The 15,268-nt window shown below is 38.5% G+C and overlaps 1 protein-coding gene across 2 annotated transcripts; it reads right to left on the bottom strand.

Annotated features, from left to right (window-relative positions):
- Positions 1-3,071: 3,071 nt before the first annotated feature.
- PRDX4 (peroxiredoxin 4) lies at positions 3,072-14,123 on the bottom strand. Of its 2 annotated transcripts, XM_065916370.1 has the most exons (8): positions 13,772-14,123; positions 10,196-10,313; positions 7,834-7,950; positions 7,022-7,144; positions 5,074-5,204; positions 4,075-4,109; positions 3,390-3,440; positions 3,072-3,182 (listed from the first exon to the last, which is right to left on the bottom strand). In XM_065916370.1, exons 1-7 carry the CDS (start codon positions 14,013-14,015, stop codon positions 3,390-3,392), a joined length of 819 nt encoding a protein of 272 aa, XP_065772442.1. In that variant the 5' UTR covers positions 14,016-14,123; the 3' UTR covers positions 3,072-3,182. The 2 variants fall into 2 exon arrangements, with proteins under 2 accessions (XP_065772442.1, XP_065772441.1); XM_065916369.1 differs by lacking the exon at positions 3,390-3,440 and having other exon boundaries at positions 13,772-14,122.
- Positions 14,124-15,268: the final 1,145 nt, after the last annotated feature.

The raw sequence follows: 15,268 nt of genomic DNA, 5'->3' as shown, positions 1-15,268 counted from the left end.
AGAAAGTTGGGTACAGTATGTAACTGCAGGAAACCCACTGCCCCTTTGTTAAGTTGTGGAACCTAAAATGTATGGAAATATTTGATGTTTTCAGCAAAAGAAAATATGGTCCAAATTAAAATTTCCAGAGATATGTATAAAAAAAAAAGGTTGCTTTACTATCTTGGACTAAATACATAGTAGTATACTATACTACTATATATACTAGTATACTATACTACTATGATAAATATTTTATTTCCTTTTAAAGGCTAAGTAAAAAAAATAAAGGCTAAGTAAAAAATTTAATGATTTTATAGAAGTGTGTATGTATATATATGCATATGTGTATGCATATGTGTATGTATATGTATGTATACACACAAACATATTTATACACCCCCACCACCACTGGCATGGAGACCTTTATGGAGCTATTTGCCTGCAGTATATGTGTCTTCACATTCATGTTAATACCTCTATTCAGATATATTTTAGTGACATAATTCATAGGTAACAAAATGCAAGAATGTATTCCATAACATCACATGGGGAGGGTAAGGTACAAAAAGATCATTAATAAAATAGTGGTTAATATATTTAAGAACAAAATATAGAACCTGGAAGTCTCCTGACAGATGCAAAGTTTTACTATGTTGGATTAGATGTATCCTTGGATATGGAAGAAATGATGGGAATGAGGAATGATTCCTTGCATGAGCTTCTGGGGACTAAGAAATTCCTGGAAGGGCAGGCCACCATGAGGACTTCAGAGGTCAGAACACTGGCTAGGCTCAACTGGGGAATAGCCAACAGAAGATCAGAGATTTGAGGGAGAAGCAGGGAATTACAGATGTTATTCATAAATATATATATGTGTGTGAATATATATATATACACACACATGTATATGTTGTTCATATATGTGGTATATGAAAAAAGTGCAAGTGTTAATTGCTCAGTTGTGTCTGACTCTTTTGAGACCTCCACGGACTGTAGCCTGCCAGGTTCCTTGGTCCATGAGAATCCTCCAGGCAAGAATACTGGAGTGGGTAGCCATTCCCTTCTTCAGGGGATCTTCCCAAGCCAGGGATGAAACCTGGGTCTCCCGCGCTGCAGGTGGCTTCTTGACCACTGCGCCACCTGGGAAGCCCTATGACGTATGTGCCTGCATGTGTGCTAAGTTGCTTCAGTCGTGTCTCTCTGTGACTCCATGGACTGTGGCCCACCAGGTTCCTCGGTCTGTGGGATCCTACAGGCAAGAATACTGGTGTGGGTTGCCATGCCCTTTTCCAGGGGATCTTTCTGACTCAGGGATTGAACCTGCATCTCCTGCATTGGCAGGTGGGTTCTTTACCACTAGTGCAATCTGGGAAGCCCATATGGTGTATGTATGTATGTGTGTGTATCTGTGTGTATACACATACATACACAGAAAAGACTTTGCCTAGTGTTTCATAGAAACTTTGGGCTACCTCTTGACCTATTATTCTGGATAATCTTCTACTGTCGTGGCATGGTCTAGCCTCCTGCCGCATAGGTAGCTAAACTATTACTGGTCTCCTTTCCTTAATCTGTTGGCAACTGTCCCTAGAGAATGGTTTCTCAGCCTTGCTACTATTGACAGCTTGGACCAGATAAGTGTCCTGTGTGATGTAGGATGCGTAGCAGCATCCTTGAGTCTACCCACTAGATGCCAGTAGCACTCTGACAGTTGACAACCAAATACATCCCCAGATGTCAGTCTGCTCTGGGAGACTGTGTCCTGTTGAGAACCACTGGCTGTAGACTGTGAAGTTGCATGTTTGGGAATAGGTCTCCTGTGCTTCCCTTATTATAATGGTAAATCGTCCACCCAAGAGAAATGATGGATTGCCCTGCCTTTTCCATCTCTACACAAACTGCAGGCCCACTGACACATCTGGGCTTTGTGAATGGTGTTTAACATGTATTAGGGGTTATGTTTTCTAAAAAGTTGTGACACTTGTAAATCAACCATAGTTCAAATCACATACTTAACAATATAGATCAATTCCTTATGATAGGCTAAATATAGAAAATAATTTCCAGTTTCTATTAAAAAAAATACAAGCAGAGAGTCAGTGTGCACATATATCCTTTAGGTATAGAAACAGCTTCATTCATGTATAATTTTAATTTGAAGACCCAGATACAATATTCTTTAAATGACAATGGCCCCTAAAACTTACTCAAACTTAATATAAAAAAGTAAACAAGTGAAGAAATGTAATTTTAAACTCTGCCCCTTGCTTGAGAGCTTGGAGGAACCCAAAAAAAGCTAAAAAAAAAAAGCCATTGCCATATTCAGGTGATGAAGTAGCACTGGAGTTCAGCTTTATATGTGGTCATTTGCGAATAGCTGGTTACATTATATTTAGAGATTCAACTTTTGTTAAACTATATGTCTTTTTTTGTTTTTGGCCATGCTGTGCAGCTTGCAGGATGTCAGTTTCCCAACCAGGGATAGAACTCAGGCCATTGCAGGGAAAGGCTGGAATTCTAACCACCAGGGAACTCTCATGGTAAACTAAATACAAATATTTCTTACTTATAATTTTGGTACAAGCTGAAAATGTAAATTTAGATAAAAGAGAGAACCAAAGGGCTTTATTCTGGGTACAGAGCAGAGTCTGGGGTTCACTGTCTCTACCAGACACAGTGGAAGTTGACTGTGCTCACAACCTATTCTTTCCTGCTGTCCTCAGAGGTGAGCCACAGAGGAATGTAAAGAGCCCAGAAACTAGAATTAGCCTATCTGGGTTCAAAGACTGATTCTACCTTTGCAAGCTGTTTCCTCATCTGTGAAATAAAGAACTCAAAAGAGTTACTGTGAGAGTTAAGTGAAAAAAAAATGCACCTAAACTCCTAACAATGCCTGGCACATGGCATGTACTCCATAAATGTCAGTTAGTACTCTTGTTACTAGTTTGAGTCAATCTGACATTTCCTGTTTTGGAAAGATAAGAGAATAATTGCCTATCTTTTGGCATCAGTGTCTAATGACACTAAGTATCTTTGGCTCCTGACATGGATTTTTGTATTATTCGAGAAACTACTACTGTAACACAGTGTGGTAATACACAGTGAGTTTTATTGAGAAGTTTCAAGCACTGTGACCTGAGGAAGTATTTTCAGTTCATTTTATCGAAATACTTCAGTTTTCCGGCTGGATCTGGGATTATCTGTTGAAGAAAAGAAGACAACATACATCATCAGTAGTCTGATAATAGTTGCCCATCTCTTGGGTCAAGATTGTTTTCCTGTACCAAATTATATATATTTAGGGAACACTGGATTTGTCCTACCTGCTAATTTTAATCTCAGCTATTTTAGAAGGCAGGTGATCTGCCAGTGAATTAACATCTGTACTTAAACACTCCCAAACTTACTTATAACTCTTCTCTTGGCCACCAGGCTTGCATGGCATCTTCAGGTTTGATCTAATTAAATCAAACACATTAAGGGAGCATGGCTACAGATGTTAATGCATTTGTAAAATAATCTGCTAACAAAGTGATGGTATGCTACAACCTGAAAAGGGGGCAGAGAGCTCAAATGGATTTTTTGGCAGTCTAGGGTATAACCTTTTCATCTCAAATTGCAAAGTAAAAGAAACACTCTATATAGCCTCCCTAAATGAAAGAATGTGTTTCAGTCTCATTTTCCTTCATATGACAAGGAGAGAATCATTAGCTTCATTGTCAGTTAAGCCAGATTTTCTCTAAAGCTTTTAATATATACACTGAAAAATTTTTCTTGTGACCGTTCTCTTTGCCCTGAATTTATTTGAACAAGTCTCCACCGCTTCCCTCCTCCTGCTTTTTAAATGATATAATTCTCTGAATACTTGGCTTTAAAATCCAGAGCATCAAGTCCCATATTCTACTTTCCCAGTTTCAGCTACTCTCCCTACAGTCCAAAGAATGCCTGTACTTCTTTTAGGAGTTCTGCCTAGCAATGTTTACTTCATTTACAAAATCAAGGCAGGTCTGTTACAAACAGAGATTATCCTAGGATTGGCTGCTGCTTTTTGGCCCCAGCCATCCCCTTAACAGAAAAATGAACTTGACTTACTGTTTCACTACCAGGTTTCCAACCAGCAGGGCAGACTGAAAGGAACAAAAATTGGCAAAAGACAATTTAAAAACTGTTCAATTCTCTCTAGCAACTCTCAGCTTTTCTTTTTCCAAATGATACTGAAAATAGAACCTATATTAATGAGAACATTTCTAGGCCACCTAACACTTGAGTTCTGTTAGCTTACTGGCTTGCAACAAGAAATTTTAGTCCTGGAGCTTATCAGCAGATAGCTATTTTTCAGTTTTTTCAGTCATGTTTAGTTACATTTATAACAGAAGAAATCAAATTGAGTGTTCCTTTAGTAAAGTTGGAAAGTTTGGGAATCTGGTGAATTGAAAGATCTGGGTACAGCAAAATTCCTCAAATGTACATTCCCTTAAGCTTATCTTCTGTGCCCTGCAGTATTTGGTCCTGATGCCATGGTTCACTGTTTGTTTTAGCACCCTGACCCAGGCACTAAGTTATACTTTTGAAAGGAATATATAACATATGTTCTATTTTAAGAAGAATCTGATGTTTACCATTTGGCTACTGCAAAAACTTGGAGTGAAAGGGTGAACTAATAGATTACTAGTGTGTTACTGAATAACCTCAAAGATTTCTGAATTACCTTGAAGAAAAAAGTTAAATAACGTAAAACATGCAAATAAAACCTACATTACTAGATATGGCCAGACTGGTTGGCACATTTTAAGTTAATAGAAACATAATGGGAAAAATTACAGTAGCAGAAACTTTTCTCTGAGATATTCAAAAGGACTATGAAAATAATATTTTTTCTATCCCATTCAGTAGGTAGAATATATTAGTGATACTTTGTTAAAAGCACTTTCATATTAATAATTAAAATATGATTTGCTTAAAAGATCTAATAATTTGAAAATAATTGGAAGACTCTGGAACCATGAAAATTACTTTTAAGGTAAGAAACCGTATTATGCTACTATCTCTCAAACTAAAAAATCCAAAGGCTCTAACAGAAGGAAAGGGCACCTTCTCCGTGTCTGTCAGTGTACTGGAATGCCTGAACCAAACGTAGTGTCTCATCCACAGATCTACCCACGGGAAGGTCATTCAGAGTAATCTGTCTTAGGATTCCCTTGTCATCAATAATGAAGAGACCTCTGTAAAACAGAAGAATGGGAAAGATGAGGACATTTGTTCTCAGTTAAGACAAATATTAGTTACTTTGAATCCCTGTACCGCTCAAACAGAAAGATGTTATACAGAACCAAAAACATAACTACCCACCTACTTGACTGGTATGTGCATACACACACCCCTATACCCACACCTATCTACTGTGTATTTTGGGATTATCACTGTTAAATAGTAGCATTAAAATTTTGTTTTTGTCTTTGAAATGTACTGTAGTATTATCAGTTGAGTCTTCATGTGTACTAGATTTGGGACTGTACTGTAAATGATGAAACTGCATAGCAAAGCCTTATTCTGCAATACTTAAAATTTTTTTTTGAATGAGTAACTCAACCTCTGAATCTACTAGGGCTCAGTCTCCTTAGATCAGATCAACTTGGTCAAACTTAGGTAAAATTGCTAATTACTATTCATTTTTGTGTTCTTTCACATTACTACTTTCACAACTGAAAATCCTCATAAAAGGTGATCAAGTCTGTTTTGAAGTAAGCGAGCCTGACTGGAAATTTTGACCTTGCCTCTGTAACACTCATCATAGCCATATACTCCACATAAAAACAAAAGCTGCCTGTTTTTTGGTAGCAAACTGTAGCTTTTGTTTTCTCTTTTGATTTTGTGAACTGCTTCTTTGGTAGACTATGAGACTAAGACATTTGCTGTGCTTGCTAATATTAGATAATTTACTTGGTTAATGTTCAAATAATTCTCAATTTGGAAAGTGCCTCAGTCTTTAGTGGCATATTTATTCTTTGGGAGTTAATAATAATCGCTAGGCAGAAACCATTATAGACCTGACAAGTACAAAACAAAAAGAAAATTGGCAGGGATACATTGATTCAATATGGATGAACCTTGAAAATATTACAGTAAGTGAAAAGAGGCTAGTCATAAAAGAGCAGATACTGTAGGATTCCATCTATATGAAATGTCCAGAATAGGCAACTATTAAGACATAAAGTAGATTAGTGGTTGTGTAGGGCTAGGGGAGGGGGACTGGGTAAAATGGGGAGTAACTGCTAATGGGTATGGGATTTCTTTTTGGAGCAATGAAAATGTTCTCTAACATGGATTGTGGTGATGGTTGTACAACTGTGAAATACTAAAAATTACTAAATTGTATGCTTTAAATGGGTGAGTTGTATGGTATGCGAATTTTATCTCAATAAAGCTGTTCTAAAAAACCACAAGATTATAAAATACTGACATCTTTACATAAAACATTAAAAGAACTATTAGCACTACAAAGCAAATCAATATGATGATAAGAAAATTACAAGTATTTCAAGCTGAAGCTGCCCTTTTTTCTAAGAATTCTATCAGCAGTTATTAGCTCAAGTAACTCAGTGAGAGCTGTTAATAAAATATATCCTTAATTTTTCCTATTCCAGAGGCACAGGTTTGCTAATACTATGATACTTGTATTTAGAAAAACTATTACTCGAGTCAGTTTGGAAGAGAAAGAAATGGACAGAAAGTTTGGGGACCTGGGTTCATGTCTGGGTTCTGCAATTAACTATAGTCACTTTGGCTAAGTTCTTGGAATGCTGAATCCGTTTTTATGTAAAATGACAGGGTTGAAGGCCTCTAGAATTTTCCAATTCTAACAGTCTTTGACACTCACATAGTTTCAGTCAGGACTCACCAATTATTTTTAATGGTATCTACAACATTTTTGCAAGTAGAACAAATATTTCTTGATCAAACCTTGTATCTTCTAATTCCATTTCAAGTAGGATTACAAATATATTTGTATTTGTCATCATGTACAACTACTGAAAGGTACCTAAGAGTGTGGCCTGAGTCTTCCAGATATACGCCATAGTCCTTTGAGATCTGATGGTTCAAATCTGCAAGAAGTGGAATCCTTATTGACCCAAGTCCTCCTTGTCTTCGAGGAGTATTAATCCTGTTAACAGAAAATGTACCTTTCAGCGTTAAGTAAACAGCATATATTAAAATAGTCCACACTCCTTGGATATGCACACAAACATGTGCATGGCATCTCTTGTCATTTTAAATTTTGTGCAATTAGATGGAACATCTTTCTATGATTAATGAATTAAAAATTATTTAATCATTGCTAAGAAAATAAATATAAAAAAATTATATTTCTCCAGATTAAGGTTATCTAATTTATCATAATAATCATAGAATTCAGTGGTTTTTGCTGTGGATATTACATCTTTTAAAAAAATAATTATTTGGTACAGACCATTTCTTAAATCTTTATTGAATTTGTCACAATATTGTTTCTGTTTTTTATGTTTTGGGTTTTTGGCTGTGAGGCATGTGGAGTCTTAGCTCCCTGACCAGCAAATGAACTGGTACCCGCTGTACTGGAAGGTGAATTCTTCACCACTGGACTGCCAGGGAAGTCCCTATATCTTTTGAATTTAACTTTTCCCAAAATTTGAAATGTTCTATAAAATCTTTAAACATTTTTACTTTACTTTCATTGAACTAGCAGCTCTCAGATAAATTTATTCCTGAACTGTCTGATAAATAACTATATTCCTGTCATGTTAAGAGTTGTCTGCCCATAATTTAAGAGTATGTCTATTCTTTCCCTATAAATGTTAAGTTTAAGATACTGACCAGGCCAAATGGGTGAACTGTGAATCAACAGAGCAGGCTACCACTTCAGTGTTGATTGATCTGAATTCGTCAATTCTATCACCAAAGGCGATGATTTCAGTTGGACACACAAAAGTGCTGGAAAAAAAAAGTCATTATTCTCAAAAAACACACATCCTTAGTTTCAAATGATTTTGTTTTTATAAACACTTTGGTATATAAAAATGTACATTAAGAACAATTTTATATATGAACCTTCTCAAGATGGAGTAGTCTAAAAAATGGTCACTGGATCAAATATCATTTAATTTAAAAATATAGAGTCCTCAATTATGTCTTGATAAACTTTATATTGGTGCAAACAAACTGAATGTTACCTTGTATGTATGTGTAAGTGTACACGGCAGCAATGAAAAATGGACTTCCTGCTGTGTGTCATGGTCAAGGTTTGAAAAACATAGACTTAGGGGACAGGTTCCTACCACAGTCCAATATAGGCTTTTCAAATGTTTCAGTTGTTCGAGTGGAGGACTGCCACATGCAAGAAGACAGTTCTAATCCAGATTATGTCCTTGGAAATCTGGCCTATAAAATGAACTTTTAATATTTTCCAAAAGGTAAGAATGATTGGCCCTTGTCCTCCTTTCTGTTATCCCAAGAAATGTTACCTAGAGATATACTGTGTGTTAGTTGCTCAGTCATGTCCGACTCTTTGTGACCCCATGGATTGTAGCCCACCAGGCTCTTCTGTTCGTGGGATTCTCTAGGCAAGAATACTGGAGTGGGTTGCCACTTCCTTCTCTTACTGGCCCAACATAAAAGTTTTGGCAGAAACCTGAAGGGTTACAATTCTGATTTTCTTCCTTGTAGACTGTGGCAAATGTCCCAGGATTCTTCTTTCTCTAACCAGGTCCAGTTTGGCTGGCTTTACATGCAAACAGCAGAAACTCTCTTAGCTCCTTGCTCCAGAAGACCATTGCTAACATCATGCTGTAATTAGATACGTCTTATTCATTGGGGAGTTTTAAATAATACTGGAGAAATAGCTTATTTGTGTGCTATGTTAGGCTAATTTCAAAATTCAGGTTTAGCATCATATATATTTAATATGTGTGCTGCCTTTTGGTTTTACAGCAACATGAATTTAGAAGGCCTATCATTTTATATGCATTAAAATATCTACTTCAGGTTTCTATTAGAAGTTATAGTACACATTTTAGTCAGTCAAGCCATAGTACAAATTGATTAGAAAGAAGGAAGTTCCTACTAATTTAAAAGATTACATATTATGCAGATTCATAGTTTGTTTCAGTCTCAATGTACACATTTTTATGAGAATTCTATTTGGATTAGAGTAGGAGTCAGCAAACTTCAGCCCACAGGTCAAAATCTAGTGTATCTTGTTTTTTTTAAATAAACTTTCAATGGCGTACAAGACCCCTTTATTATTGTCTATGGCTATTTTATGCTATAATGGCAAAGTTGAGTAGTTGCAATGAAGATCACTTCAAGACTAAAATTTTTACTATCTGGCCCTGTACAGAAGAAGTTTGCTGCCCCCGGTCTATAGACATAAAGATATGAGCTTAAGTATATCCTCACTACAAATTTAAAATATATGTACATAGTTCTAGATTACTCCTAATGGAGAAAGGAACTTAGTATACAGTGGCTCAGACAGAAGAATCTATTTACTTTTTGTAACCAAAAAACATATTCAAACAGAAAAGATCAAAGTTGGGATAACTCTCTTTGGTATCTTTTCATTTTCATGGAATTTGAAAAATTCAAAATTAAATCCTCAGTGTGACTAAAACTCCAAGAATCTTTGAGTCAACTGTCTACCTATAAAAGTGCTGTCAGAATTAAAGAGAACCCCCTCCATAATCATACTTTATGTTAATAGGTGTTATTCCTTAAACATATCCAATATTTTCAGGAAAATGTTCAAATCACAGGAAAGTAACATGCAGCAAAGAACAAAAATAATAAAACCAAAGTTAAATGCTATCACCAGAGAAAAAGCCTTATAAATATTCACGTTAACAGAGAAACAGATTTGTGGTCTAAGTCTTGCTATTTAAATGCTTTCTAAAATATTCTCAGTCCATTTTCTTGCCTTAGTAAGTAGAGTTTAATGAATATAACTGTGGTTTTTGTCTAATGATTATGTTAACACAATCACATATATGTAAGTATACAACATTGGGGTCAATGGGTTATGATTGTGAAATATATTCAAGATGTTACTTTCTTGAAAAAAAACTCATCTCAGGTTGCCCTTTATGAACAAGCACTAAGAAATTTCTAACTATATGATGCTCCTGAGCAAAGATGAATAATGACTGAGGTATTACTAGCTGCTATGATATGGATTACTTACAAATCAAGTGGGTAGAAGAAAAAAACCAGGTACTTCCCACGATAATCAGTTAACTTGAGCTCCTTAAATTCTCCATTTATCACAGCTGTTCCTTCCCAATAAGGTGCTGGCTTGGAAACTAAGAAAGAAAAATATATGATGTTCTTAAACGATGAGAAGGTTGGTGGGATGACAGAAGGACATCTTTAGGACATCACTAGAAACCAAGGCTTCGGAGGGAATCTTTGGACCTCTTTTAGCAGTCTGGTGATGCAGATGGACTTCTGCAGTGTTATTGAATGCGTAAAATATTTAGAATATTTAGAATTTCAAAGGAAATATATTACATTGAAATGCAATCATCAAAACTATAAAAAAAACTGGTGATATATTAATATTTGTGTCCTTTTTCTTAACACGTTAAAACTCTGAGACTTGGCAGTGATCTAGTAACTACTCGATTGTGATGAGTGTAAATTATGTTTCAGGATACCTGCAGCATCCATAATAATGGTATGAAATATATGTGATTCTACTTGGCGACAATGAGTACTGCTGAGGCTAAGGTGGTTTGCTGCTGATGTTCATAATGGAAAGAACTGCTATATTTCAGCTGGAGATTAGTGAAAATAAAGATTCTTTTTCCTATTCATGCTCACAGACCCCCTACATTCTATCCCTGCACTAAACCCTACAGGATACTTCACTATAGTTCCTCCAAGTTAATCAGCTTCCCACATTTCAGTTAGATTTTCTGTTCTCTAATGGCAGTCTTCCAGATGTATTAATTTAAGTGTTTGTCCAGTTTCCTGAATATACACGGAAGACCTGCTGCTACATTCAAGGAATAGGAAATCTGCAAATATGTCAGGACAGAAGTGTAAAATCCTAGACCATAGGATTATCTTCCAGGCTTTGAAAGAGGAGACCCTCTTGAACAAGTGACCTAATGGAAATTGAATAGTTCATGCTGCTCTCTTGTCAGTGTATGCTTGGAAGTCTAGCCAACATACTCTGATAATAATGTACCTTGATATTCTGTTACCACATTTAGATAGCACTTAAATTTTCAGAACCATTACATACATTAATGTCAATACTTGCTTCCAAGTTTGACTAAGGTTCCTAGAAAGTAAGGGTTATAATAGAATTGATTATATTTTGTATACTAGCCAGCATTTTTGATAACTCTGAAAACAGAGAAACACTTAAGATTAATTTCTCTGTGGAGTTAATGTATAACAGGTGATTACTTATCTTGAGCCAGCAGCCTATCTCACAAAAGCATCCTGATCTGATTAGGTAAAGGCCAGGAAGGAGAATTAGATAGCAGAAGGATATGGAACTATATATGCTTTATATATATTACTTAAAAATATTACTCAAGTGTGAGGTTATAGTTGTAATAATGTGTTACAATGATAGTCCATAATGAGTTTAGCATATTGGGAAAACCAATAAAACTGAAAAATTTTGCTCTGAAAATTTTGATTTTGGGGATCTTTCTTTTTTATAGACACTGATGGAATGCTTTATTATCTTAACAAATTGGTAAAGGTTTGTTAAATGTTAACAGTGTTGGCAAGGTGGTGGAAAGGCATGCCTTCATATCCTTGACTGTACCTAGATATGGCTTTTCTTTTTCTTTTTTGGGGAGGGAAATTTTGGGTTCTTGATTTACGAACTGCAGTGTTAGTTAAAAAAAAACTGTCATCAGTTTATAGAGCAAAGAGAATTCAGTTTGCTAAGATCTATAAATGGAATTCCCAAAGCAACCATTCACATGTCAGGATGGGGAACACATGTAAACCCATGGCTGATTCATGTGAATATATGGCAAAACCACCACAATATTGTAATTAGCCTCCAATAAAAATAAAAATAAAAAATAATGTTCTTACAAACAAAACCCAAAAATTGTCCCAAATACAAATCATATAATTAACAAAGCAAAAGGAAAGCAGTATAAAGTATATTTAAATTCCCTTTCCCTATAACCCATCTGTTTATAACTACTGTTAACATTTTGATGTCCTTCCTCCTAGTCTTTTTAAACACAAATTTGGATCTTGTTGCATCCCACTTGTGAAAAAAGTAAGCATTAGATCATGAATAATTATTCATGTTACTAAAAATATCTGAAAGTATGAACTTAATAGCTCCATAATATTCTGTTTTGAGTGAAGGTCCTTGTACCTATAATTCTAGATGAGCCTACACATTAGAGAAATGTAGCAAATATCTAAAATTTGAAAAGGTAGAGGGAAATCTTATTACTACCATTAGGTTCCATGAGCAGACTTGGATGGCATGTTATGGGAAATATATGTAATGCCAGTAAATGCCACTTTAACTGGCTGCCATATTTCAAAATATCTTCCAAGGCAAGTAAAAGCAATGAGACTTGGAAATATGATTTTGAAAGTGTAACACACACACACACACAAAAGAAAGTGTAACACTAGCTTTTTAAAAAACAAAAACCTAAAGATAACTTGCAGTAGGAAAGAACTGCAGATGTTTAAGGAGGCAACAGTTTTTCTCATTTATCACTTCCACTCTATCCTAAGGCATATCAACATTCCATTTAACACTGGGGATTCATAACTGCAAAGCACTGCTTTTTTTCACTGAACATGGCCAACGAACATGCTGTAACTGGACCACAAAAGCCAAATACACATCTTCAGAATGCCAGATGGTCAGTAGGAAAAGCAGGTTATTTAAAAGCAAGCAAGGGACACTCTTTATTCTTTAGTCCCTACCCACTTCTTTTTGGCTGATCTTAACATCCAGATGCAGCAGGCCACAATTTTCTCAGTATCCACTTAGTCTGACGTGTCTTTTCTGAAAGTGGCCATTAGTTGTGTACACTGGACAGAAATGCAAGTAATCAAAAGCCAAACTGGCAGGACACAAATTTGCCACGAGGTTTATCATCAACCCAAATGCATTACTTCTAACCTCCTTTTCCGCATTTCCCTACAAAGAGCCTTCAAGATACACCCTGTAACAAGCTCTTCATTTCTGAGAAACACAAAGGATGCCCATTAACTCTATAGGTCTCTGGGAAGGTGGCTTTTAACAGTTTTCTTTGTAAGATGCAACAACAAAATGAAACGTTTCCTCTCCTGAGCCAAACGTTGTTTAGCCACTTTTCTGTTTATCCAAACTTTCTGTGAATCGTTATTCAACTTATCAGCGCATTATTCTCCGAAATCGTACTTGAAAACAGACGCGACGCGCTGCAGGCACTTCGCGATGTTTGAGGAAGTGTTCTAGTTTACACAACATCCTCGTCGCCTGCAAGCCCAGGACCAGGGCCACCCTCTCCCTCATCTGCGGCTTTTGGGGTAACCACTAATTCCTCCAAAATCTGATCAGTGGAACCCACCCCTTTCTTCACACCTCTGGAACCCCCTCCATCCCTCCACCCCTCAGGAGAACCAAGCTCCCCCTTCGGGACCGGAGGTAGCCCAGGAGGTGCCGCCCAAGTCAGGCCCCAGGGTAGCCACCGTAACCAGGGTACATGTGTCCCCTGGCCCTCCCCACCTCCGGGTGCCACCGGTCATCCCGCCGTGGTGGGGCACCACCTACTTTTGGCTTTGCTGAGGTGCAGGGAGTGGTCGGCGACCGAAACCCGGGACACCTCTCCCGGGTACACTTGGCCACCCGCATAGAAGTGGCACTCCTCTTCGCGGGTTCGGGGCCTCTCCTCAGCCTCCAAGCCCCGCACAGCTTCGGCCCGCAGCAAGAACAGCAGCAGAGGCAGCAGCAGGAGCTTTCGGCTCCGGCCAGGGGCCAGAGTCATCGCGGGTAGCGGCGGGGGCGGCGCCTCCATGACCACGCGAGTGTAGTCGCACGTCCCTTGGCTTGAACGCTACTTCTCCCGCCGCCAGGCAGCTACAACCGCGCGCTCAACGCCCGTTCGAGCACAAGCGCGGCCTCGCGAGACCAGCCCCGCCTCCTCACTCCCCCGCCCCTCCGCTCCCCCAGTCGCCCGCTTCCCGGGCTCTCCAGGAGCCGGCCCAGCCACGTGGTCGCTAGCCCCGCCCACTCATCCCCCCTGCGTGTGTTTGCGCATGCGCCCTGGGGCGGGCCCAGGCAGGGCGCTTTGCCTAACTCTGAGAAGCGACAGCTGCCGTGACTGGTCTCACGCGCTCCCGCCCTCACACGTCTTCAGACATCCTTTTACGCTCGTCTCTTCCACAAAGCCTCACCACTGCACACCATTCCCCCCCGCCCCTCAAAAAGTGAAATTAACTTATCTCTGAATGGGTTGCACTTTATATTTCTAACAGGTACTGTTTTTTTCCTTGAAGTGATCTGCCAACAACGCCACGACTCCCCCCACCCCTGCCCCTAGTTGAAGCCCTCGTAAGTTTGTAAATTCTGGGAAAACTTGGAGAAGAAAGGGCTAACCATTTACTCTTCTCCAGCAGGCAAGGCAAACAGGCAGTTTGGTGACTTAAGCCTGCCTCAAAGGTGTCTTATTTTTTAACTTGAAAAGTTCCCGGAAAACCAGACTTTCTTCAAGCGCAGTATAGTTCCATCGTCTGACAATTACCCCATCATTTTACAGGAGTCTTCCGCACTCTTTATGCTCTCCCCCGCCCCCCGGGGTCCCTTCTAGCCTCCTGCGAGCTCTTGTCTTCTTTCTGAATCCCACAGAAGCCATCCAACAGTTTCTCTTTCCTCTGTTAGACTGTCAGCTCCCTGGGGGTCAAAATCGATGTGGAATTCAGCTTTGTTTCCCAAGGCACCTGGCACAAGGTGAGCATTTGCCACTGTAAGCTTTTGATTTTGCGAATAACACCTAATGTTTCCAACTGCCAGTCAGTTCTAAGTTGCTTTCACATGTTATATCCTTACTCCCTGTGACAACCCTTTCCAAACTAGTTCTGTCCAGGAAGAGCAATGGGCTAGGTGCTGAAGGCCCTTGGCCCCTACAGTCTGTCAGCCCCTCGTCGCGACTCTTCACCCTCACCTGGAGGCATTTGCGCCTGCGCCCTGCGGGCAAGCCCAGTGTGCTCAGTGAAGCCGCACCGCGAAGCCCAACTTAGTTTGTGATTTTGTGACGGCCGGGGCGGGTCT

This window comes from Muntiacus reevesi, chromosome X (assembly GCF_963930625.1).
Source record: "Muntiacus reevesi chromosome X, mMunRee1.1, whole genome shotgun sequence".
Taxonomy (NCBI): Eukaryota; Metazoa; Chordata; class Mammalia; order Artiodactyla; family Cervidae; genus Muntiacus; species Muntiacus reevesi.
Note: the sequence above shows the minus strand (reverse complement) of the source record. Positions and strands in the feature narration are given on the sequence as shown.

Bases quoted from the DNA above. Each gene is read 5' to 3' on its own strand.
- PRDX4 (XM_065916370.1), bottom strand. From the start codon at position 14,015: ATGGAGGCGCCGCCCCCGCCGCTACCCGCGATGACTCTGGCCCCTGGC. The intron at 10,314-13,771 runs GTAGGTGGTGCC...TTTCTTTCTTAG, and splicing joins GCACCTCAGCAAAGCCAAAA to TTTCCAAGCCAGCACCTTAT. The intron at 4,110-5,073 runs GTGCCCTTTCCT...TGTTCCTTTCAG, and splicing joins CACTGACAGACACGGAGAAG to TCTGCCCTGCTGGTTGGAAA.